The sequence below is a fragment of the Eschrichtius robustus genome, chromosome 7 (genome assembly GCF_028021215.1).
Source record: "Eschrichtius robustus isolate mEscRob2 chromosome 7, mEscRob2.pri, whole genome shotgun sequence".
Taxonomy (NCBI): domain Eukaryota; kingdom Metazoa; phylum Chordata; class Mammalia; order Artiodactyla; family Eschrichtiidae; genus Eschrichtius; species Eschrichtius robustus.
The window spans coordinates 129,423,404-129,450,212 of NC_090830.1; the positions used below are offsets into that span (position 1 = coordinate 129,423,404).

At 47.1% G+C, this 26,809-nt stretch overlaps 1 protein-coding gene across 10 annotated transcripts in view; it reads right to left on the reverse strand.

Moving 5' to 3' along the window:
* Window positions 1–22,683: 22,683 nt before the first annotated feature.
* FGFR2 (fibroblast growth factor receptor 2) overlaps window positions 22,684–26,809 on the reverse strand; it is a 102,742-nt gene continuing 98,616 nt past the window's right edge. For 7 of the 10 annotated variants that reach the window (XM_068548682.1, XM_068548680.1, XM_068548679.1 and 4 more), the window contains one exon: window positions 22,684–24,351. In XM_068548682.1, coding sequence (XP_068404783.1) covers window positions 24,187–24,351 — 165 coding nt within the window. In that variant the 3' untranslated portion in view covers window positions 22,684–24,186. Of the gene's footprint in view, window positions 24,444–26,809 lie in introns of all 10 variants that reach the window. The other 3 variants (XM_068548684.1, XM_068548677.1, XM_068548676.1) reach the window with 1 other exon arrangement.

Genomic DNA, 26,809 nt, shown 5'->3' on the forward strand with positions numbered 1-26,809 from the left:
TTAAAAAGTTATACATGTAATATATAATGGGTTTATTATTGTTAATTTATGTGAAATAAATACTTGTGTTTTTTCTGGCTTTATTTTCTAATATGGTATATGGATAGATATAACCCAGGTTAACAAAGTTTTTTTGGGAATCTTCAATAATTTTTAAGAATGTAAAGGAGTCCTGAGACCAAAGAGCTTGGTCTGATTTATAGCAAATGACTTGGAGCCAGACAGACCTGGGATGAAAACCCAATTCTGCCATTTGGGCGAGTTATTTACCCCCAACCTGTCCAGCCACCCACCCAGAACCTTGGCTTCTTTATCTGTCAAATGGTGATAATAATGTTTACTTCATGGGATGGTTGCAACGATTAATGACCTGACATATAAAAACGCACCCATGGTCACTGGCATAGACGAGGCAGTCAATCGACAGTGCAGAGGAGAAGGAGGAAAGAGAAAGTTTAAAACTGAGTTCCCGTTCTCCAAATGAATATACAGCATGAGATCGTTCATGTATCAATACAACTGGGCATGAAACCACAGTAAATATCAAAGGGGACCTTCTCCCTCACTTGTGTGCTGCAAGCAATGGTCGGCCGAAGCTGGTGGGCCTTGAAAGATGGGGGAATTTACATGAGGAGAAGGAAGGGTATTTCTCTTCTGTTCTTACAGGAGCGTAGCAGGAACGAAGGCTCAGGAGGAGCCGTGAGCAGAGCCCTCCTGTGGGACATTGAGCAGATTAGCCAGCCTGTTCCTGCGTACACTCACACACACCAGGCACCTGTGTCCACATGGAATGAGTACACATAATCAAGCTTCTTGCACAATCATAATATAATTAACAGGGCCTTGGTGTATCACAGTTACCAACCATCTCCTCTGTTGCTTTTTTTTTGACCACACCACGCAGCTTGTGGGATCTCAGTTCCCCCACCAGCAGGGACTGAACCCAGGCTGTGGCAGTGAAAGCCCAGAATCCTAACCACTAGGACACCAGGGAACTCTCATCCTCTGTTGCTTTTCAACCCTTGTCTGCTTATCCAAATCCCAGGCCCCATCCAGAGATCTGGATGCAACAGGTCTGGGTAGAACCCAGGCATCCGTATTTTTATACAAGCTCCACATGTGCAACGAGAGGAGAGTCCTTCAGTCCACTCTGGGCAGGTGCCCAAGAAAGACCTGAGAGGTTCTGCCTTTAAAGTGCGTGCCTGTAACATAACTGGAAAGGTGAGGTATAGAGAAGGGGCTAAGCCAGTCTGCTATGGGAAGACAAGGCCCTGTCCAGGGCAAGCAAGGCCGGCAAGAGAGATCACAGGAGGTGAGAGAGGGAGAGAGAGAGCGCTGAGGGCTGAGACATCATCAGGACCTCGGCAGGGACTGGGGGGCACACTGAAGATAGGATCATTCTAGAAAGGTTGTGGGTGGAGCGAGAGGAACCCCACAGTGCAGAAACATGGCAGCAGCACAGCCTTTACCACCTTCAGGTATAGCTACCCCCAGGGAACCTTGTGTGGTGAGGCCAGCTCGAGAGAAGCAGGGCCCTGGAGTCAAGTGGCAATGCCAGCCTGAGGTGGCTTCACAGGCAGGTAGCTGGGGATAGATATGGAAGGAATAAACATCCCAAACCCAGTGGAGGCCAGTGGCCTGCTTGTGTGTCCATATGTGTCAGCCTCTGGGGCAGAGAAGGTGGGGACAGTAGAGAGTGATTCCACAGGGGCAAAGCGAAGATGTCAGCCCAGCTCAGATGGCCAGAGAAGGATTCTGAGCAATTACTACACGCCATTTCAAAGTGGGAATACCCACTTTGAAAAGTCAACACATGTTTGGTTTGAGCCCTGTGATAATGTTCGCCTGCCCTGCTGGAAAAGGATTGGGGACGCCCTCGGAGAATTATCTAATGTGTCTCACTAGCCCAGGAGGAGGTGGTGTGCGGCCACCCTAGACGTTCTCATGAGCAGCCCTGGCCACAGCCCATCATCAGTGCTAAACACGGGAGGCTTGCCCGCCTGTGCCAGGCACTCCTCCAGCACCTGGGGCCCCTACAACCCAACACAGCAGGGCTGGTTATACGTGGGCACTGAGGCTCTGAGGAGTCAAAGAACCTGCCAGAAAAGCGAGAGCTAGACAGGAACCAGGCAAGATTCAAACCCAGGTCTATCGCACAAGAGCTTGAGCTCTGGCCATCCTATCACGCTGCTTCTTTCCAGAAAATAAAGTGTGTGAGGAGAATTCTCCATGGGTACCTGCATCCTAAAACTGAAATAAGGGATTGTATTAGTCAGGAGAATTTAGGCTATGATGCAATAACAAACATACCACATATCTGAGAGGCTTAACCACCCAGAAGTTCATTTCTGGCTCCCATCACTGCCTGGTGCAGGGAGGCAGGGGGCTCTGTTCCTTGTAGTCACTGGGGGACCCGGGGGTCCATCTCAGCATGTGCTTCCACAGTGGCTGTGGGAGGGGGAGGGAATGTAGTAAAGAGTTCTCACCCACAAAGTCCCACACGTCACTTTACACGTATTTTATTGGCCAGAGCAAGTGCTATGGCCCCACCGAAGTTCACAGGGGTGGGAAGTACCGTCCTCCCCATGCTGTGTCCTAACGACCTCCATGCTAACCCCCCTGGGCTCTTAACTACGTGCCAGGCATTGTGCTAAGCAGCTTGCACGTATCATCCCATTTGAACTCCACGACCACCTGTGAGGCCGCGTGTATTTATAGCCCCACTTCACCAACCAGGGCTGCAAGGCACAGAGAGGTTAAATAATTTGCTAAGGTCACACAGGTAGCAGGAAATAGGGCCATGATTGAATCCAAGCAGTCCAGCACACTTAACCACCAGACTCTGATCATTTATTGATTATCCAACTAATAATTATCTGTGCAGGGCCTGTATGGGAGGGACTGAGGACCCAGTGGAGATCCAGAGTCCATGTCTTTGCACTGGTGGATCTACAGTGCAGAGGACCATGCATTCTGCCGGATTTCATCTTTAGAAGGTGCTTGTTAGGATTTTAACCCCAAGTCTCAAAGCTGGAAAAAACTGAAGAACCCGAGTCGAAATGACCCTCTATCTCATCTTCATCCCATTTAATGGGGATTCTCTCTGCATCACCCCCTCCTCTTCCCTGGGGCCTTACAGCCTCTGTGTCAACACCTCTGTCTCTGGGGACAGCTCAGCTTACAACTCCTTCACAGCATTGAGCCCTCGGGTCTCCCCATCCTGAGGCCAGGGGGAACTGCAGTAACCCCCTTCCTTGTGGCATCCCCCTGTCACATACTGGAAAGCGTTACCACATCGGTCTCTGGATAAGAATCAGATAAGAACAATGTTTTAAATGCCCCATCCTGCTCCTGGAACGAGTGAGTTTCTTTAAAGAAAGGCAAAGTTCCCAGCGTTTCCCAGCCTGGCCTCCTCCCCGGGGCTGCCTCTGTTGTTCTGGATGCCATCATGTCCCCACTTCTTTCCTTTGTACCAGGCACTCCCTGAAGATAACATCAGCCAGGCCACCCCTCCGGCCGGGTTTTTCTGTGGGTGGGGGAATACCCACTTTGAAAAGTCAACACATGTTTTGTTTGAGCCCTGTGATAATGTTCGCCTGCCCTCCTGGAAAAGGATTGGGGACGCCCTCGGAGAATTATCTAATCGGTTCTAGTTTCCCAGGCCTTTCTTGTTGGATTTTAACTTCATTTTTAAGAGAAAACAGCCAAGCACCACAGGTTACTAAATTTCTTTCTTTTTCTTTTTCCTTTTTATCATAAAGATTAGGCCCAGGCACTAAGATTTGAATTATTCTATCTTTTCTCAAATGGACCATATCAAGGGGCCATGTAACCATAATACCTAGTACTTGCTCAGTACTTTGAGGTTTACCTAGCACTTTTATATTTATACTCTTTTATTTGATTCTCACGTACTTCCAGTGAGATAGGCATCAGAATTCTGTCCATTTTACAGATCAGTAAACTAAGGCTTAGTGAAGTTCAGAAGCTGGCCCAATGTCACACGGCCTTTAAGTGGGTGAGCTGGAGCTTGAACTTCTAGTTTAAACCTACCATGAGGCCATGGCCACTACATGCTTGCCAAATTCCACTTCAGTGAAGCATAATTTCCACTTTTGATGCTTTTGTGGCCCCAGAATGGAACCAAGATGTTTATTCAGCAAGTGTATAAAGCATTTCTGGGCAAGTGTTATTTGGGAGTGAGCCTAGAAAGGACAAGTGGGTAGGCAAACACTGGGGGGTCCAACCGAGAGAGGGTACAATTCATCATTTATCCTCATTGTATGCAGGTGGCCCTACTGAAGAGCCAACCACAAGCGGGCCCTGGGCACTTCACTCAGGATCTACAGAGAGAGGGCTCCCGGGACCGGCATGCAGAAAAGGTGTCTTTCCCCCAAGGGAGAGGTGTGGGCAGGCCTTCGAGCTGGGACTTAGAAGACCAGGATGAAGGTAGAACAGGCATAGAGGAAGGAAACTGAGCTTCTGGACAAGAGCCCCCAAGGTTTCTCATGACAAAGGTACAAGTTTTGGGGGTCATCAGAGGCCAAAAAAGGTGCCCCCCTGAGTCCCTGAGGTAAAACCCTTCACCTCCAGCCTCTTGTTGTGGTTTTTCATTTCCTTGTTTCCTCCCTCTTGGCTATAAACTCCCTTGGGGTAAAGAGTAGTTTCATGAGACCCAGTGTGCCCACCGAGCTGCCCACAGTCGGTGCTTGATCAGTGGTGGCTGGGAGGCTGAATGGGAGGGGCATGGCCAGAGCAGAGGCTGGAACCTGAGTCATCAGTGGTACCACCTTGGCCGCTGCCTTCCCCTCTCCAGCCTCAGTCTCCCTCTTAGAGTAAAAGGCTTGGCATGGGTCACATCTCTAAGACTCCTTGGACTGTCTTCCTCTCTCTCCATCCCAGGAGCATTTCTTGGCAGGCGGGCAGGGGAGTAGTTTTGTTCAGCCCCCACTCATTATCTCCTGGCCCTTTTTGCCCCAGAGCTTCAAAGTTTGCAGAACAACAGGGAGTTCTCATAGTTGGCATGCATGACCTGCCCCCCTACTGCACACCCCTGGGGCGTTGCTTAGCCGGTAGGGGGCCGTGCTCTGAAGGAGGGGCCTGAGCTGCGTGAGGCTGGCATCTCCCAGCCCCATTATCACAGCTGGGCCATCTCTCGAAGCCACATTTCAGGATGACAGGTCAGCCTGGACCCGAAAATGTCTTCAGGTCTACCAGACTTAAAAACGCATCCAGGCCTCAGAGGTGTTAGTGAGAGGAGGAAAAAAGACTCACCCCACAGCCAGAGGACCAGGGGCTGTCTGGGCTCCCCATCAACACCCAGTGTTGTGTTTCTGGCTTTCTGGCACCCAATCCAACACCCACTCTCCTCGCTTTCTCTCTCAGTAATGGCATCCTGATTTCCTTTTGGAAACTTGCAAGCTGTCTGATGAGACCGTCATTCAAGATGCCCCACTCTCCCCAAGACAAGAGATGGCACCTGAGCCCGACAGAGGCCACTACGCAGGTTTTCCTTGGAATCTGAATCATGAGCAGAGGGCCAAAAAGCAGGAAATGGTTGGTGGCCTTGTTCCAGTGGCAGCACCACAGAGAGACCTTCCATCTGCTTCTGCCAAGACTCTCAGAGCAGCCGCGTTCCGATCCTTTGGCCCTGGCTGGTCTACTTTTCCCTGATTCTGTCCCTCATTTTCAATTGCCTGTTCTGTTGCCCACATCCCCAAAGCCCTATCTGATTCACCTTTCAGATCCAAAGGCAGAGGCATAGAGACTGCACAGCCGGTCATCTTGGGGTAGCAGAGCGAGACCCCTGCCTCTTCCCAAGAATCAGGACCATCAGGGTGGCAAAACCACAGGTGAGACCAGAGCCCCTGTCCCGATGCCACCTCTCAGCTGTATGGCCTCAGGCTTTGGACTTGACTACTCTGAACCTCAGTTTTCTCACCTCTAAAATGGGAACGTTTGCCTACCTGGTGGGACTGGGGTGTGGCTTAATAAAATGCCCAGAGAGGACCTAGCAAGGGGCTGGAAATCTACAGGACATTCCAGGAGGGTAGATTAGATTGTCATTCTGATGAGAAAGTCTCATTGCTTCTCATCTGTTAACCCCAGGATGTATTTGAGAAACAGAGTCAGCTTCTTTCTGATTAACATGCACTGAAATCATCACCTTCTCAGTTGCCCAAACCATTGGGTCACCAAGAAAAGCCTTCCCAAGCCCCTTTTGGGAAAGGACTTCTTTTTCTAACTTGAAACAAGGAGTCATTTGCCAAACTGAAATAGCACAGAAACCTTAGAACCCACAGATTTGAGTGAATTCTAATCTTGGCCGAAACTGGCAGGAGTGTGAGGGTGTGGGGGGAGGGGGAGGATGAGTCAGAGATTCCACCCTTCAGAGGGGGCAGCCTAATATGGCATTGGGGAGCCACGAGAGACGACTTAGGTATGCCTGGACTTCCAGACTGGAGCCACGACTCTGGCCAGGACCCAGCCGTACCCCTCCAGCCCCACCTACCCTCACATACACAGGGAGCAGAGCCTTGGGTGGCGAACCAAAGCTGGGAGCCCAGATCAACTTGGGAGGAGCCAGCCAAGAGACCAGGACCTTGACCCCAGAAAGGATGGCACCCACCTTTCTCCCAGCACGCCCTGGGGCTTGGGCCAAAGGTGGACCTGTCTCTTCAGGCAGGACGTGGTCCTCGCTGACTCCAAGTTCTCCTGAGGGCAGCCGACGTTGATCAAGTCTGTGATAGGGCACATAAACATGTGAGTAATAGTGAGGCTTCACTCCACATAACCTCAGAGCAAGTGAAATTTATCTTCATCCCTGGAGAAAAAGACCGGGTAGGGGAGGACCTTCAAAGGCGAGAAGTGATTTCTGTTGCTGATAGTTTTAACAGTTTAATGAAAACACAGAGGTGCCTCTTTTTTTTTTTCCTTAAGAAGAGATACCTGTACATGTATAACTGAATCACTTTGCTGTATGCCTGAAACTAACACAACGTTGTTAATCAACTGTACTCCAGTATAAAATAAAAAGTTTAAAAAAAACAAAAACAAATAGACAAACAAAAAGAGATGCCTTTAAATGGCGTGGGTGGAAGCACAGCCGACTTTTAGACCTGGCTTAGCTCCTCACTAGCTGTGTGACTTTGGGCAAATCGCCTTGCTTTCTTGTGCCTATATATATATTTAATCATCTATAAATTGAGTGAAGTAGAGAAGTGCTTCTCAAACTGGAGTGCTCATCAGAATTACCTGGAGGGCTTGTTTCCTGGGCTTGGGCTCAGAGATTCGGACTCAATAGGTCTGGGGTAGGGCCTAAGAATTTGCATTTCTAACAAGCCCCTAGGATTACAGAATTGCTCAGGCATATATTCAGGGGAAAAACAAAGTCTCCTTGCCCTGGATTCCCAGCAAAGGTCCTCTGATGGGACCGGCTGTGGTCTCCTGTCCACTCCTGGATGTGCTGACTGTCCTGGCCTTCTCACGGCTCCATCCCTGGAGCCAGCAGGTGAATCCATTCCCCCAAACCACTCAGATCAGCAGAACAGAGACTGCCGATAATTGGGAAGGGTCAAAAGAGGGAGGCTTCCCTGGTGGCGCCGTGGTTGAGAATCTGTCTGCCAATGCAGGGGACACGGGTTCGAGCCCTGGTCTGGGAAGATCCCAGATGCTGCGGAGCAACTGGGCCCGTGAGCCACAACTACTGAGCCCGCGCGTCTGGAGCCTACACTCCGCAACAAGAGAGGCCACGATAGTGAGAGGCCCGCGCACCACGATGAAGAGCGGCCCCTGCTTGCCGCAACTAGAGAAAGCCCTCGCACAGAAACGAAGACCCAACACAGCCAAATATAAATTAATTAATTAATTAATTAATTTAAAAAAAAAAAAAAAAAGAGGGAATCATGCTGGAGAGACAAGCAGCAAACACCTCCCTTGGTGTCAGAGCTGGCACTGGAACCCCAGGGAGGCGCACCCCTCAGCCTCTGTTCTTTCCAGCCCACCTGCCTCCAAAGTGGACTAGATCTGGGAGGAGTCCTAGTTCAGGTCCCCACCTTCCGGGAAGACTGTACCTAAACATCCCAGACAGATGAACCCATCCACATCCTTCCAGGAAGGACGTAATTACCTTGGCTCTCCTGACAGGTGTCCCCCAGGGAAACTTCAGCCACACGCAGGAGTCACGCTGGGTCATTCGTGTATAAACCTGTGTCCTGGACAAACATACAGAAAACTCTCAATCACACTTGGGCTTGCAGACTTGCACAGTGTCTATTTGCTGACCTCAGAGACACTCCCAAAGGACGAGGGTGACGATGAAGACGATAATGAAGGGACCAGTGTGTCTCTGCCTTTGTCCCTGAGGTTTGATACTCCCCAGGAGGTATCTGTTCAGATCAGGATTTCAGGTTGTAGATGATTTGTTCCCAAAAGTGAGCCAGCCATTTATCAGCCTTCCTACCCAAGCCTCCCATGGCTCACCTGTGTCTAGTAGCTGAGGAAGAAAAGAGCACAGAGATGGAGCTTTGGGTCTCCAGTCTGAGATGAAAATCTTAGGACCAGAAATGGATCCTGGGTTTGAGCCCCTACTATGACCTTTACCTCAAATCTATCCAGAGGTTGGTCAGGGCACTTGACTTGGGACTCATTTACTGGAAAACAGAATAATGTCAGGATTCAGCCAGCAGACAGGCTCTGTGCTCAGGCAGGCTGAATGCAATCCAGGCTGTGTGACCTTGGGTAACTCACATAACCTCTCCATGCCCCAGTCTTCTCATCAGCGAATGGAATTCTAAGAGTGCTTACACCTCAAAGGTGGTTTTGACAGTTAAAATGTACAAAGCCCTCGAAATGGTCCCTGGTGCATGCCAAGCACTTTATAAATATTAGCTATGATTATTCAATTCACCTGGCATTGAAGACACACCTCCTATGGGTCAGACACTGCATTAGGTGACAGAAATTCAGAGATCAATAAAAATCTGGAATAATATCTTCAAAGTATTCATAGTCTAGGGGAAGATAAGACCCAAAGAAAGAGAAACCACAGTACATGATGACAAACACTACTGCTGAGCTTTGAATAAAATTCTAACTCCACGTGCAAGAGACCAAGAAAGACTTCCAAGGGCTGTGATGTTTGACCTGGGCCTTGAAAGAGTTTGCAAAAGAAAGGCATCTGGGGAAAGCCGTTCTAGATATAGAGAACAGAATCTTGATTGGTGGAGAGGTTGTCCATGGCATGATGGGTTCAGAGTGACAGGAACATAAGGTCCCACAGCGGGGAGTGGTGAATGACAAGCCTGGAAAGTTGGTCAGTACGTCATGCTGCAGAGCTTGGATTTTATCCTGAGATGGCAGGGGCCAACAAAAGTTTTTTTAAGCAAGAGAATGGAATGGGATGAGACGTGACATTTTTAGGGCTAAAACTGGTGGCAGGGTGGAGGGTGGCCTGGCCAAGGAGAGGCCAGGAGACAGCCAGGCTAGTCAGGAGGCAAAGGGATGGGAGGACAGAGGGAAGGCCATGGTTATGGAGATGGGAATGAGAGGGACAGAGCCAGGACAGGACAACGGACAGGAAGTGGTGGCTACTGGACGTGGGAGAGGACAAGAGGGAGGAGTCAAGGCCACATCCAGAGTCTCCGGTTTGGGAGGCTGATGAATGGTCTTGACCAAGTTAGGGAGTGAGGAAGAAGAGCAGACTTGAGTAGCTTGGCATGAATGGAGCAAATGGACACGTATTGGGCCATTTTCTGTAGGCCACCTCTTCATACTTCACATGTCAAGTAATTCTTGAAAAATAGAAATGGCTAAGTGATACAGAGTAGATTTTCAAAATTTCCCCCCGGAACAATCATCTCCAGCCTGGAACTCTATCTCCTGATCATTAAAGCCAACAAGATCATCAAAAATACCTGCAAAGGGCAGGCAAGGATCAAAACAAGAATAACAAGCAAAGCAGTACTGCGAAGGCAACCTCCTCTTAACTCGTAATTGAATCACGTCCACTGACTCTTGTCAGGTGATACAAATGAACACACTTAAGAGACATCCACGCTAGGGACTCTACCAAGGCCCCATGTCCGTGTGTACCCCAACTGGGAATGATGGACAAAGTCCCCTTTCATGCAATCCTCTCCCAATAGAAAAAGAAAAAAAGAAAATACCAATTTTAACCACAGAAATAAATAGAGAAGATGATGGCTTTAAAATTAAATGTTGGAAAAATGTCATGCAGCAAAATCCCAAACCCCAAACGTGGTCGAGGATGCCGCAAACCACACACATTTGCACTTCAGGAGTGAAAGATGTTTTGAAAGAGTCCTTGAAATAAAGATTCCCAGGTTCCACTGGGGGAGGACCAATTTCGGTCCAAAACACAGCTTTATGGCTGGGTTTTTAAAGCCCAGGAAAGTGTTCCTAATGGAAAGGCTGACTGGCCTGTCCACACACCACACCAGCAAGATCGCGGCTCTTTAAGAAAATGAGATTTTCCTTTGCAACTAGGTCAACGCGGAAAGCAAACAAGAGTTTCTTCTGGAAAGTTCACAGTTTTCAAATGGGACGTTAGGAAAATAACTTCATTATGGAATGGGATGCCTTATGGCTTTCTCTTTTACCTGAAGCCAGGTTAACTGGTTGAGAGAACAAAGTGGCAGAAAAACAGGAACCACCTGTTGTTCAGAAGTGTTGTCTGACGGGCTGGGAAGACAGACCCTTCCTAGGTAAGCAAGTTCTACTCAGGTGCCACAGGCTCAGGCCCACCGAGCCCAGGCAGGTGCATTGAGAAGTGAGGCTGGCCAGGTAGGGGCTGACAGGTGGAGCTCATGTGCCTGGTCATGAGGGGACAAATGCTAATCTGCTCTGGCCACTGTGGCCATGTGATGCCAGTGTCACCAACATCTGAATTTCCAGGAGGAGCTTGAGAGATGCATGTTTATGTGAAATCTCCTGAATTTTAACACTGAGAACCAAGTCCAAAAAAACTGAAAGACAACATAGGCCAAACACAGCCCAGCTTGCTGGCACCATTTGAGATCTCTTCTCTCCCGTGCTAATCAGGATTGAGGCAGAATTTCAACATGTCAAGAGAAGGAAAGAAAAGAGAGGACTCGTTTGTTAGGCACTATCTTGATACTAGAAGCCGGGAGACTTGGGTTCCTGTCCCAGCTCTTTGACTAACTCCTCGGTATGTCGCTGGGCCAGCTGCCAGCTCCCCCTTCTCCGGGCCCGTGAAAGGAGGGGCTCGGATGAGGTGAATTCCAAGCACTTGGCCACCTACAGCCTGGGATGCTATGCCCTCAGCTGATGGAAACCATTCAATGCGTAAGAGGTGTTTTCTGGGAATCAGAGGTGACCCTGAGTTAATGGTTCAGGAATTCAGGTGGGTGCAGCCCTCTGTACTCCCCTCTTGGTTTTCAGGTGATTTCTCATGAGGAGTCTCCCTAACCTCCAGAAGGAAAAAGAGCTGATAAACTGAAGTCTCAGTGAGGCTTCTGTGATATGGTGACCTGTTTTCCCACCCCTGTGTGCTCCACAGGGATTTGCTGAGGCATTGAGACTCTAGGCAATCTCATCATGCCTCAGCCTCACAATAAGCCTGGAAGGTAGGTACCCTTGTCCGTTTCTTTGTCTGCATTTTGAAGATGAGGCAGTGGAGGCTCAGAAGCGTTCATCATCTTACCCAAGGTCACACAGCAAGGAGAAGGCCAAGAGAAGGTCAGTAAACTGAGGGTGGTCTCTATCAGGAAAGGCTGGCCCACCCATTTCTAGGCAATAAAATCCCAAATACTGTAAGAAGAGAGAGTGTCTCAATTAAAAATGGGCGATTTTCAGCACCTTTGCACACTCTGCCCCTCCTACAACTTTCCTGGCCACATAGAGACAGCCGTGGGTAACTCTGCCTTAGGTCCGACTTAACAACTCTACCTGGGACCACATTTCTCTTGTTTTGAAAGATCAACCAAGTAGCCCACCCTCCTTCTAGATAACTCAGTTTAAACAAAAACAAAAAAACACAGATTCGTTACCTGGAAAGAAAATCGCTTTTCTCCTTTCTCTTTGATGGTATTTTCTTTCAGAACCCCGGATGTGGAAAAGGACAGGATATTGACTGTGTTTATCTGACAAGTGCAGGGGCCAGGACTGCCGGGCCACCCTCATCCTGGGGGGTATCCTGACATCAGAGGAGACATAGCAAGTATGCCTTTTTCTCCAGAGAAATGACATTCCCCTGTGCCCTGCGAGAACTGGGTCTCTCTTTCTCTGGAACCATGTGCCTCGAGCAGCCAGAAAGAACCGCAGAATCCACACTGCCTTGTCCGCAGCAGAGGGTCACCCCCCACGGGACCCAAGACTCATTCCCTCATGCCCGAAGCTCCCCTGTGAACTTGGGGGTCTGGGCAGAGGTATCTTCTTCGTGACCGAGACCTTAAGGCTTTTTTATTTACAATCACGCTCGCAGTTACCCTTTAGACCTGTTTCTGTTTTGCCTCTTTCCAGGGCTTTTCCCAAAGTTACTTGAAAACAGCTGTGTTGGGGGGGCAGGGCCAGAGGTGATAACCGCCCCTACATTATAGATGAGAAGCCTGAAGCTCAAGGGACTAAGTGGCTTGCCCAGGGCCATCTGGCTGGTGAGGGCTGAGCTGGGTTTCAAGCCCAGCTCCTGAACTCCACTGGGCTGGGCGGCCTGCCTCACTCTGCCCCCCTCTCACCCCCACGTGAAGGCCGAGAGGGCTCCCTGGGGTCCATCCAGTGAGGGCGGGCAGGAGATGCCAGCCCTGGCTTTGAAGCCCATGGCTACTCAGAAGCTACCCCACTGGCTTGGAGAGAAAGGTGTTGTGTCTACAGCCCCTGGCTGAGGTCTGTGGAGAAACGCAGCCTGTATCCCTGGGGGACAAGGGCTGAGGGCTGGACATGAGACCAGGAAGAAAAGGAGAGGAGGAAGAGAGGGAAAAGGACAGCTCTGGACTGAATTGTGTCCCTCCCCAACTCACGTGGAAGCCTTTGTTCCCTAATGTGACTGCATTTGGAGAGAGGGCCTTTAGGGATGTAATTAAAGATGAGTGATATCATAAGGGTGAGGCCCTAATCCAACAGGATTAGTGGCCTTAAACCAAGAGGAGGAGAGTCCTCTCTCCCTCCCTGTCCTGTCTCTGTCCCCACAGGCGTTGAGGAGAGGCTATGTAAGGACACAGTGGGAAGGTGGCCATCTGCAAGCCAAGGAGAGAGCTCTTCCCAAAACCAAATTGCCTGAAGCCGTGTCCTGGACTTCAAGCCTCCAGAGCTGTGAGAAGTGAATGTCTGTTGTTTCAGCCCCTCAGTCTGTGGTATTTTTTATGGCTGCCCAAGAAGACTAAGACGAGCACAGACTCAAAGAAGAGGGAGAAAGAGCAACCTCACTGTGGCCAGCCAGCACCCAGGGTGCATCACGTCACCCTCACCCCTCAGTTTCCATGCCTGACACCCTCCCCTAGACCCGAATCTCTTCCATCTCCAGGAGGCCTATTCCACGGAGACCTGGGCTGAGATCTACCCCAGTCAGCCCAGGTAAACATTTTTTCCTTAAAAACTCCCCTTCACATGGACAGATTTTCTCACTGTTGATTCCGTCGTCCACCAGAGAATGACCCTCAAGGCTTCCTCTGACCTGGGTCATGTGCGTTCCTCCTCAGCCTGTTCTATCCTCCAAGAAGGTCAAGTATGGGTCACCACCTCACCCAAAGCTCATCCATCGGGGAGGGACTAACTGCTGGGCAGTTGCCAGAAGTATGCATATTGAGGAAAGTCTCCCAAATCTAGAAACAGGCCAGCTCGGGTTTGGATCCCGGTCTCCCACGTGGCAGCCGTGGGACTGTGACTACACTGCCTCATCTCCCTGCACCTGTCTCTGGAGAGCGGTGCGAACATGAAAGGAGATGCTAGGAAGACCCACCCCCGCTGAGTCCCCTTCTCGCCAGGGTCAGGCAGGGAACGGGCTTGCTGCTCTGTCCAGTCAGGATGCCAGAAGGCCCTCGGATAAAATGGGAGCCCCCAGATCCACCAACCTGATTGTAAAATTATTTGAGAGGCCACCAAGTCTCAAATATCCCACCCTCCTCCTCTGTAACAGGTTGACTAGGACCCCCCAACCCCCAAATATGTCCATGTCCTAACCCCTGGAACCTGTGAATGCGAACTTTTTGGGAAACAAGGTCTTTGCAGATATCATTAAATTAAGACTTTCAAGATGTGATCAACCTGGATCATGAAGGTGGTCCCTAGATCCAGGGACAAGTGTCCTTATCTGAGACGCACAAAGGAGGAGAGATCATCAGGAGAAGAGGAGAAGCCATGTGAAGACAGAGACAGAGATGGCAGTGGTGCAACCACTAGCCAAGGAATGCCTGGAGCCACCAGAAGCTGGAGGAAGCAAAGACAGATTCTCCCCTGGAGCCTTTAGAAGGAGCACAGTCCTGTTGATATCTTGATTTGGGTCTCGAATGGTGGCAGAATAAATCCTGCTTGTGTTAAGCCACCAAGTTTGTGGTAGTTTCTTACAGCAGCAAGAGGGAACTACAGGACTCTTCAACAATGAATAATGGCTAATACACCCTCCATCCCTGGTGCAGTGCTGGGCCCACAGCACATAGTTCGTGACTGGCTGGCTTGGTGGAGAGTGCTAGAATGAACCTCTACATCGTCTCAGAAGTTGTCCCCTGACAAAGCAACTTCACAAACGTCCTTTGGGACAGTCTTAAAGGGCCTTCTCTGCAGGTACCATCCCCCTTTCTCCTCACCCAATGTCAACTCTACCCAAATGGCCTTTCCTCCCCTGGAAACAGGGTGTGGCCACACATTTCTAGAAGGCACCGTGACCCTTGGTTCTGTCTCATGGGAGCTAAGTGAAACAGTCCACTGGAGCCTCCCTTTGCACAAACTCTGATAGCGATTCAGCTGTGCAGGACAGACACTGCCCCGCGTTCATCACGTGGAGCGGGGCCCCGCACCAGCTGGAGTCATGCACGACTTCTTAAGGGGCAAGAAAGGATGTTCCGTGTTCCTCGCTGCCTGCGAGGGTTGGGGAGCAGGGGTGGTCAGGAGTGGTTAGAAACTTGGTCTGGGGGACTTCTGGGGAGAAGGCCTAAGAAATGAAACTGCTCAGGCTAATTAGACCTCTCAGAAGAGGTGGGCAGTAGGGGGGAGGGTGGTTAGGGACCTTTCAACGCCCCCTGTCCGATCTCCAAGCCCTGAAATGCAGCAACATCAACACCCAAACCATTTGATTTACATAAAAGCAGAATGCTTGCAATGCAAAAGCAGCTCCAGACCAACTCCCTAAATCCTCAAACCACCTTCCACACCAATTTCAGACCCCCCAGCAATTCTGTGAAGAAATTCTGGAACCACCTATGCCCTCCCACCTCTTTGCTTCTTAATAGCCAGTGTGCTCCTCTGTAGATGTGGAACTGATCTGAACTCTCCTAAGGTGTGCTTGGGTCCCATGAGATCTTAAATAACCAGGAGCCCCCATGTCGTGGGGCGACCAGAGGAATTCGGAATATTTTTATTTTTCTGAAAAGCTGTAAAAACCTCATCTACAATGGTGCGTGTGCACACACACAGGCAACCACAAACCCCCGCCCGGCCACTGCCCAGGGGCCCCTTCTCAGGTTCTCTTTGGGTCTACAGGTGCCATGTAAATCAGGTCAGGCCAACAACGTGTACCTTTCAAGGGATACCACTTACATCCTCGCCTTCTCCCTCGCACCCGCCCCGGTCTAGGCTTTCACCCTGGGGAGCTGCCAAAGGCTCAGCTTCCCCAGAGCAGCTACACACGCCCCGGCTGCCTTTCCCAGGGGTCCCCTTCATGTCATATCTCCTGCACTTGACTAAACTCACCTGCTTTCAGGTCAGAAAAATAAGGGCTCAGTGCTTGATTTGCTTTAAACCTCATTTAGAAGACAAGGAAAAAGCTGAAACCAGATCCAAGCATTTTTATTACCAGTCTCCATTACCTGTATACATTTATTGCATATGTAGGTTTGCTTTTTTTTTTTTTTTTCTGGATCTGTGTACGTGGGAGAGTTGCGTGTTGATTTATGGGATAAGGGGCTCTGTCATTTCAAGCCTTCAGCAATCTGACCTTTAGCGATAACTTTAACTCCAGCTTTAGGGAAGCAAACAGAAGTCACACTCAGTAATGGGTCCAGGTGAACTCAGGCAGCACCAACATGACCTGTCCTCTGATGGCCTTTGTGTTCAGGGAGAAGTTTGGACCAGAATGTGTGCCTACTATCTCATCCATGAAAATCTTAATGCATGCGAGAACACCAAGAGTGATGGAAAATAAGGTCCAGCCAACAAGACTGTAAAGAGGGCCACCCTGCCCCCTGACCACAGTGTTCCAGCCCTGCAGAGGAATACAGAGTGTGACGGTCCGAAGGTGCTCTTTTGCTGGGAGAGATCAGATTTACTTCCTGCCAAACAAGCACCATTCAAATCCGAATGTCAACCTCTCTCCTTCCCCGCTTCTGGAAGAACCACGTTATTTATTTAGGCTTTGGTTTGGGGCTCTCTGTGGCAACCTTGTTTGGAAGAGTACGGGGCATGCTGGTACACAGCGCTCCAGGGGAGAAACGGCGCCAGGAAGGCTTGTCTCGACACATCACACTGGCCGCTGTCTCCAAAGGATCTCAAAACATCCCGCTTGGCCAAAGGGTATTTTTCATGACTTTCATCCCCACCCGCCCAGGCCTTTCAAGTGGACCCTGATCCTGAAAGCATCCCCCAATTTCAGAACCTTGTTATTTGCTGCTATCCTTGACCACAAGCCACTTGCATGGGCCTGGCATCCACCTGGTACCTCATCATCTAAACCAGGGGTCCGCCAACTTTTTTGTAAAGGGTAACAGATAGTAAATATTCTTACTTGTGGGCCATTTGGTCTCTGTCGAAACTACTCAACTCTCCGATATAATATGCACTGAAGTGGCCAAATACAATAGATAAATGAATAAGCATGGCTGTGTGCCAATAAAACTTTATTTATAGGTACTGAAATTTGAGGGTTATGTAATTTTCACATGTCACAAGATACATCTTTTTTATTTTCTTTCAACCATTTAAAAATGGTTAGCTCGCAAGCAGTACAAAATAGCAGGTGGGCTGCCAGATTTGGCCTGTGGGCCATAGTTTGTCCACCCCTGTTCTACACAAGGGCGAGACAAGCTCCCCCACTAGCCACACCCCTAGCCCCAGTAATTTCACTGCCAGTTTCTGGTTTAATGTTTTGTCTTTGCCTTTTTCATTCCCGGCTCTGGCTACTACGGGGTGATGGCCAAAATGAACCAGGAACTTCTGTATTTTGGTTAAATCTAAATCCACTTAGAAGCAACCAAAGGGCTAGTCTCATGGGGAATAAAGACCAGGCCAGGAAGGAGTCTAGGTTTCTGATTTCCTCTCCTGCTGTGTTAGTATACGCACAGATACAGTTAGCCTTTTTCCAGAAGAGGCAGCAAGTCAAGTCACAAAACAATGTAAAAAGGCAGCTCCTATTCTGAATAAAGGCTCTGGCCATCTTCTCCCATTTAAACTTCTGCAGTAGGATTAGCAGCAATGAGAGATGCCTGTAGTCGGCCAGAACCCCTGATGAACTTCCCCACAGAACGGAGAGAGCTTATTTCAACATTTCCAACCCCGTGTGGGAACTTACGCTAACTTCACAACTCCCGAAGATTCATTGGGACCGCCCCTGAACAATTTACAATCATAATCCTTGGACAGCACTGCTTCAGGCCTCCTCTATTTTTTCCATGTGATATTTCCTTTTGTCACGGTACCAGTTTTGATTTGCTTATAACGACATCACATGCAGAGCCAGAGAGGAGCTTCCCTTGCAAAAACCCTTCCAAACTTTTACATTTTTGGTCTGGCTTGCTTTTTTTTTTTTTTTTTTTTTTTTTTTTTAACTGTGGTACTTAAACCCTTCACCAGCTTGGCTGGTACAGTTCTGAAAGCATTGAATCGTCCCTTAAAGCTCATCCAGGGCATTGCCTGGCAGTATTTATAGAGCAAATGCTTGTTTTAAAAGGAGAATATAATTAACATTGTAAATCAACTATACTTCAATAAAAAAAAATAAAAGGGGAACATAACAGGTTCACTGTTGTAAACATAATTGCATGATTTAAAAAAATTTTGATCATTATTTTCACTGACTTAAAACTTACTTTTTTTTGTTTGTTTGTTTACAAAAGTGGGGGAGACATGGTCCTAGTGAAATTCACAATTAACTAGCAATTTCATGAATAAGTTTCTTCGGTAAAAATGACAATTATAAACACATACGTGTACATATATTTTTCTTTATATCTGTCTCTACATCTATGTCTGTCTACATCTAGATTGCTTGATCGATAGATAAATAAAACAGCAGCTAATATTTGAGTGCTATGTAGCAGGCACTGTGTTTAGTAAAATCTCATTGAATTCAACTCTCACTTGAGAAAGGGATCATTTGTCACACCACTTACAGACCAAGAAAACATTTCCTCCTTTATTCTTAATTTATAAATCCATAAATCTGTCCCTTTCCAAGTACATTATGCTGAGGATTTTGACCTGTAAGCGATGCAGGCAAGATTCAGTTAAAGTGCCATCAACTAAAGAATTAGAGGGAAAAAGAGGCTCAGAAACACACAACCCAACAGAAGGCAGTGTTCTGAGTCACAGGAAGAGAGATAGATTACTTACCTGCAAATGTATTTTAAGCCTAATTCCGTCACTGAACTACATACCCTAGAATTCAACTTTGCAAATGAAAGAAATCCACTGCCTTTTATTTCAAAGGTCCCGGGAGGATGGCAAGGGCTGCTGGAGTTTCCAGATGATCGGCACTGACTGTCCTCATATCCACTGTCTTCTGTAGCACCTCATGTGACCTCTGAGACAGGCCTTGGAGGCAATTTTGAAGCCCCTGGGACATTGACACAGCGGCCAAGTTTATTGGTGCTGGGGCTGCCACAGTTGGTATGGCTGCTTCAGTGGCCGGCATTGGAACAGTGTTTGGCAGCTTCATCAAAACCCCCGGAAACCCTGAGGAAAAGAGGACACAGAGGGGCCCCATTCCAGAATGTCACTTAAGACGTGGAAGGCTTCTGTAGTCCTTGCCCAGCCAAGTCATTTCAAGGCTTCCAAGGAATGAAATGTGAGAGAAGATAAACTTCGCTTTCATCTTCAAAAACATCAAAAAATAAATAACATCAAAATGCAGGCTGGATACGGACGACTCCAATGTGCATACATAAGTAATAGTGCATTAATCGGCCCCAGGGGATTGCTCAAGCGCACTAGACTTTATTTGCCATAAAACTGGGGACATGGGGCAGAGAGGCACTCAAGGATTCCAGCCAGAAAGAATCTCTGTCCCTCTGCATCACGTGTTAGTGCTTCCTTCCTTTCTCAGTCAAGAGGAAAGAGATGGAATTGATCAATTCCTCAGGCCCTCCACTCGGTGAAGCCCCACTGAGGCCCCTTAGCTATCTTGGCCAGTTTATAGGTGCAAAAGCCAGCCAATTCACTGAAATAGCTTGTTCTAGAAAACCCAGTAGCTATTCTGTATCTTGATCCATGATCTAAGTCTTATTTCCTCAGCTATTGAAATCTTAGGAAGACCTTTGACACCCACTAGGATAGCTATAATAAAAAGTATGAACAATAACAAGTATTGGCAAGAATATAGAGAAAATGGAACTCTCATACACTGCTAATGGGAATGCGAAATAGTGCAACCATTTTGGAAAACAGTCTGGCAGTTCCTCAAAGGTTAAACACAGAGTGACCATATGACCCAGCAATTCCACTGCTAGGTATACAACCAAGAAAAACGAAAACATACGACTACACAAAACTTGTACACAAATGTTAATAGCAGCACTGTTCCTAATAGCCAGAAAGTGGAAACAACCCAAATATCCATCAACTGATGAATGGATAAGCAAAATGTGTACCTATCCATTCAATGGAATATGATTTGGCAATAAAAAAGGAATGAAGTACTGATACATGCTACAACATGAACGAACCTTGAAAACATTATGGTAAGTGAAAGAAGCTAGACACAAAAGGCCATTATATGATTCCATTTATGTGAAATGGCTAGAATAGGCAAATAGCAGATGGGTGGTTGCCAGGGCTGGGAGAAGGGGGAAGTGGGGAGTGACTGCTCACTGGGACAGGCCTTCTTTTTGGAGTGAGGAAAATGTTCTGGATGGTGGTAATGGTTGCACCATCTTGTGAATATATACTAAAAAATCACAAATATACAAAAACAGGTTCTCAGGAAGAGAAAACTGTTTATTAATAGAGTACCATCGGCCAGAGCTGAGCTAAGCTCCTACGGGCAGCCCTCATGGTAAGACCATGACACTGGTGATAACCAGTTTTACAACTGAGGAAACGAAGGTCCAGATAGAATCCATGACTTGCCGAACATCACCCAGCTATAAGAAATAAACCAATCCAGTTCCCTCCCAATCCACCATCCATTGTCTTTCTCCTGGAGTGCATAAGGCTGCAGCCTTGTTTACTTAGACCGTTTCCCAGCCATGTGACCCTTAGGAACCTCAAGCAGACCCTCAAATTCCTGATCTGTAATAGTGGAGGTCTCTGTACCTAGCCCTCCTAGAGCCTCAATTATACAGTACAAGCTAGCAGACCAACATCTTGTTTCCAGAATGGGGCCTGGGTCCTCAATCCTTAGCTGTTCCAGTCTGCCAGATGGTTTACTGTAACTGCACGTTTTAGTTTCCTATGCGTGGTATCAAGGAACTTCCCAAAGCATCTGGTAGAGGGAAGCTCCCTGAGGTAACAAGGGACGGAGAAGCTGAGAGTAGAAAAGGGTACCCAGTTCTCAGGGAATCCACCCAACGCCCCTGAAGGCCTGACTTCTCCGCCGTGCTTCTCCGTCTGCGCATCCTGCCCAAGGTCGCCACCAGCTGGACCTTGAGCAGCCTCTCGAATCACCCCGCTTCCGGGCTGGAGACAGCAGAGTCAGGTACCCCTCCTTCCTCACCAAGACGCCTGCGACTTTTGGTTCTTCATGTCTTGATGAAAACCACACTGTGTTTCAACTCATTCCCATTGTTTCCTTAAGTCTCGGGGTGGGAGGTGGGCTCAGCTAAGCGGGGCAGGGGGAAGCCTTATGCTCCAGGATTCTTACCAAGCCTTGCCCGTGTCGGTTTATTTGGGGCAGGTATCAAAAAAGAAGTTATCTCCCATCCTTCTCATGGACCACATTACCTTCCTTCCCTTGATGACAAATCTAATTCTAAAACTAAAATGGCCAACAGCTAGGAGTATAATCTACCTTGTCTATTTACAAGATAGCTTACATTGTAAAAAGCCGTAAACTGCCCCTTCAGTCTCAAAAGTATAGAAGATGTACCATGGATTTGCGTGGGTGGTGTGGAACACCAGCAAGTCCTTCCCGCAGCCTGGCCAAGGGGAGCCCATTGGTGTAGATGGCCAGAGGGCTGCAGAATAATCTTCCTGAACACATGTGACTAAAGGCTGCTTTCCCTTTTTTTTTTTTAATTTTAATTTTTTAATTGAAGAATACTTGATTTACGATGTTATCTTTTTTTTTTTTTTTCCGGCCGTGCCACGCCGCTTGTGGGTTAGTTCCCCGTCCAGGGATTGAACCCGGGTCAAGGCAGTGAGTGAAAGTGCCGAGTCCTAACCACTGGACCACCAGGGAATTCCCGTGTTATCTTCTTTTTTAAATCCCATTCTTTTGGGTGGGATTATAACCCTGTCCTGATAATAAATAGCACAGGAGATTGGCAAATGCAGAACGAGGGCTGAGGCCATGCTTCAGTTGGCTGGTGAGACCCTCACTCTACCACTAATGGCCTCAAACAGAACAAAGATGCCAAGGATGGCAACTTTTTTTTTTTTTTCTCCCCAGGAGAAATAGTTGTTTTATTCTGAACTGAAAAGTTGAGTTCTGGCCAAGGACAGTACTTTGTAACCACCAACAGCCCCAGAAGCTTCTGAGAGTGTGGCTGAAGTGCAGAAGCCGAATTGTTTTTGTCTCCTTTTCCTGGTGTTGAGGCTGGCAAGCGAATATAATGAATCCGTAAGAGTCACAGGTTCACGTTTGTCAAGAGGCCAAAAAAGCCCTTTCCCTCTTCAGATTCTGGGTGGCATGGAAATAAGTAAAATTATTTTGAAAGTTTGTTCAAGTTGTCTTTTTGAAATTTTGAAGCAAATTCTACATCATGAGGAAGGCAGCCTAAAAGATGTCAAGGTGCCCAGTATCCAGACCTTCTGACTATCTCCCCTCTCAATACCTCCCCATCCTTAGAACAGCTGCCCGTTCGCAAAGCTCCCTCCCATGCCATTCACGTGCTCCTCTGGGAGCGGCTGGGGCCCAGAAAGGAACACGGACTCCCCTGGGGTCCCAGGGAGCGACGGAGCCAGGACTTGAACCAGCCTCTTCTGATTTTCCATTGGACCCACCTGTTGCAGGTCCTGCTGGTCCCGGACAACCCCTCTGACAAGTCACCGTTTGTAGCAAAGAACAGACCTCCCCAGCTCTGCTTTCCTTCCGCACAATCACACCACACAGCACTGAGTCGGCACCTCCGAACACGGGAAACCATTTGGTAAGACACGAGTATTAAAAAAATAAGCTGCGTGACATTTATTTTGTCTTGTTAACATTAATATCTGTAGAAACATTTTTATTGTCAGTATAAAAATTAACAGGCTTTATTAAATACTTTCTCCAATTTCGTAGCACGTTAAAAATCAGTGTCATCTCCATTCATGCTGCATGGCTACAGCAGAGTGAGTAGGTGTTTCGAAAGCAAAACACAGCACTTTCATACAGAATGGACAGCGTGGCAGTATTCTGACGTTGGCATTACGTGGGATTCTTTTGGTGAGGTCCTGCTAGGCGGAAGCAGTCCCTTAAAAAGATGGAAGGATCCCCCAAACTATCAGCAGAACAACTCGGTGTTTCCATTTTCTTCGACGGGACATGAAGATTCTAAAAGGCTTCTCTGTCGCCAGTGAATCTGGAAGCCATTATGAAGATTCGCCGAAGAACACAGGCTAATCTGATCAACGTGCAACTGAGGGGCAGAAGGCCAGCTGCCGGAGAGCAGAACACTGCTAGCACCTCAACGAAGGGCGCTCCTTGAGGAATGGACTAAGGCATCTTTTTAAGAGAACGGTGGTACCATTTGTCTCGGGGAGCCCAGTTAAACGTTTATGGGCCCAATGACAGAGCTGCACCAAAACAAAACGCCTTCTTATTAACGAGTTCTTTTTAACATGGGCATTTAGGTGGTTTAAGAACAATCATCTTGACAGCAGAGTTGAAACACAAATAAATCACAACTTCATTTTCCCCAAATTAGTCATAGTTTGTAAATATTTCTCTTTTCAAAGGATCTGATAACTAGTTAAGTCCAAGCAAGAGGTTAACTAGTCTGATGCGCTGCCGGCATAGAAATGCCACTTAAATTACAAAAAAACCCCAAAAAAACAAAAAAAACTATAAACGATTGTTTTGTATATTACCAATTCATTAATAAATTAATGTTACACCATTTTCCCTGAAAGCAAAAGTATTTTTCCACCTCTGCTCGGTGAAAATTAAGAAATTCTGTGTAAGAACAGCATTTAGCAAATAGCTATTTAAAAAAAAAAGAGAGAGAGAGACCAATTCTCTAGGTGCATTGGGACATCCATTTAAAATCAATACAAAAAATAATTCCTTGTAAATATATAATATATATTTATACATAATTTGAATATATTTACATACATCCAGCACCTATATACTGCAATTGTGCTCTATAAGTATGTGCTGACATATATTTTCTCCATTTATTACAAAATTCACAAGAAATGCAGAATGCATGTTTGCCTTGAGTCTGGCTGGTCCACAGCCAGTACCCACAGTGGGTCATCAACATGTGATGGCCCATGGCAGTCCACTGCCTCAGAAACACTCTTCTTCTCCTGGTGAAGATTACAAATTCTTTACACGTGTGCTGATTACTTTCCCAATTATTTACTCCTCTGATGCATGTACACACACAAGCCAAGACAACAGGCTCCCAGAGGCAGGGCCTCCCTGCTCAGTACAGCTATGTTCCTGGTGCCGCCCTGTTTGCGGACGGGGGACAAGCCCATTCATGTTTTAACACTGCCGTTTCTATGTGGATACTGAGGAAGGCAGGGTTCGTAAGGCATGGGGTCCGGAGAGAAAACAGAATCATCTCCCGAAGAGCAAGAACTCCTTGTGTCAGGGTAACTAGGTGAATACTGTTCAAGAGGCTGACTGAGGTCCAAGTATTCCTGAAAGAAGGGAAGAGAGACGTTTTATTTCATCTCGGGTCAGGATAACAAGGTGAATACGGTTCGAGAGGCTGACTGAGGTCCAAGTATTCCTGAAAGAAGCGAAGAGAAGACTTTTATTTCAAACGCAGGCTCTTGAGACGTTGATATGGGAGTTGGGACAACATGGGGGCACCCCCAGCAGGTTGAGACCTGCCCACCCCGGCTTCCACAAAGACCACCTTGAGACCCCAACTTTATCTCCTCTAGGCTGCCCTTCACTTTTCTTCTCAACCCATCTCAAATGAACTATTGGCAAGCAGGGAATGTTAACACCCAGCTGAGCAGTCACCTCGACGGGCACAGACCCAAGGACCTGCTTGTTAGACCACACAGTTCAAATCCGCACCCAGCAAAATGGAAAAAACGTAAGATGTTGTGGATGCCCGGGACCCCTTTCCATAGCTGAGACCATGAATATTTATTTCACGAATTACATTTTACTATTGTAGCTTCCAGGATGATTTAAGGGGAATATGTCTTCATTCAGCGGGTAATTTCACAGATGCAATTCATTACTCTCAGAAGCTCTCTGAGTTGAAAATGTAAACAGGTTCAAAAAAGGCTTGGATATACTCGTGTTTGTTACACCCACAATGGACTGTTGAAGAACAGTTTAGGAAAATGCAGGTTGCGTTTTAAAGTTTTGAAGGTTGGAAATTCAAAAAGGGCTCTTCTGCTCCCTGAAGCATCCATCGGTGCTGCTGTCAGAAAGCCCACCCGATGGCCCCCAGATAACATTGCTTCCGACTTAAGACAGGGTGAGAGCTCACTGCCTGCTCTTGTGTGGTCCGTGAGCTAAGAATGGTTTTTAACATTTTGAAATGGTTGGGAAAAAAATCAAAAGAAGAATAACATCTCATGGTATTAAAACTATGTAAAATAACAAAATTCATATTAAATTTAAATTTTAGGGTCCATCCAGTTTTATCTAAACACAGACATATTCATTTACACATCGTCCGTGGCTGCTTTCCTGCTACAATGGCAGAGTTGAGTTGTTGCTACAGAAACTCACAAAGAGGCCCACAAAGCTGAAAGTTGACTGTCTGGCCCTTGACAGAAAAGGTCTGCAAACCATGAAAAGATTTCTAAACTGGGGAACTTCTGGGTACCACTGCCTCAACTGGGCTAGCATGTTGGGGTGCCTCCGCTTACACCCCCAAAAGCCAAGGAGTATACTATGACACATGGTTTTGCTGAAGGGGGGCAAAAAGTGCAGACCACAGCACAACCAGCCTCAGTGTTATCAGAAAAGAGCCCACAGAATGTTGGCGACCACACATTTTAAAAGACAAAAAAAACCCAAGCCACCCCTGTAATTCATCACCAGGTTTGGCAAGAAAAAGAGTCCCCATCCAAGAATGGGGGATGTGTCAGTTCCAACAACATCAGCAGGAACTGTACAACTGGAAACAAACACGCCCACCACATCAAAAGAGAACTTTTTTGCTTACAATGATAAAAATGAAATTTTGTCCTAAATGGAACCAATTTTCTCCAGCATATGGTAATGATTTTCAGAAGGAAAGAAACTTCGATTTTTATATCCGTTAGACAGTATGGCATTCTGCTTTTTTATTTTAGGATGCTAGATGTAAATATCAGGGTGAAAATGGGCCCACTTTAAATGTAAATATATAAATAAACAGCGTAGAGCACGGACACAGGATCATTAAAATGGAACTTTAGCGCTTTCCCAGTTTCTAGCTGAAGCCATAAATGTTCAGATCTGATAGGGAAAAAAAAAAAAAAAAAGAAAAACTAGGGATATCAGTGGATTCCAAGTCTAGGGTTAAAGGAACTTATACTAGAAACAACAATTTTGGCAGGAGAAGAAAGTTGGTGTTTTTTTTTTTTTTTTTCCCCTTGAACTGTTCCTTTCAACTTCTGAAGGTCAGCTGTATTCATTTAAATGCAATCTCTCCCTTTATCAGCTACAGTCAGACGCACAGATAACATTGCTGGCTTAAGGCTTCAAATCACATTTGATTATTTTTTTAAAAAATCAGTCTGAAACTGTTAAATGCATTATTTTAAAATAAAGGTATTCTTTTCCTTCTAAAATATTTAGGCAATTTTAACCTTTTTTTGCTGTTATTAAGACAATTGTAGGGTTTTTCTCCCCACCTCCGCCGCTGTTTGGAGGAACACTATTCTACATCCTCATTAAATATCTCTAATTCATTCACTAACAAGTTCTCCCTACTGTGGGGTTTTTCTGGCCTTTATGGGTTTATCATCTTTCCTGCTCAGACCACTTTCTTTCCACAACCAGAGATGACTCTCTCTGCATGGTGAAGTAGCCACTGACGTGGCCGAGTTTGGACAATGAGTGACAAAAGAGGGTTTCTTTTGTTGGTATAGATTATAAATATTTTCTAGAAAATAAATATTTTAACAAAAGGTATGAATTTTC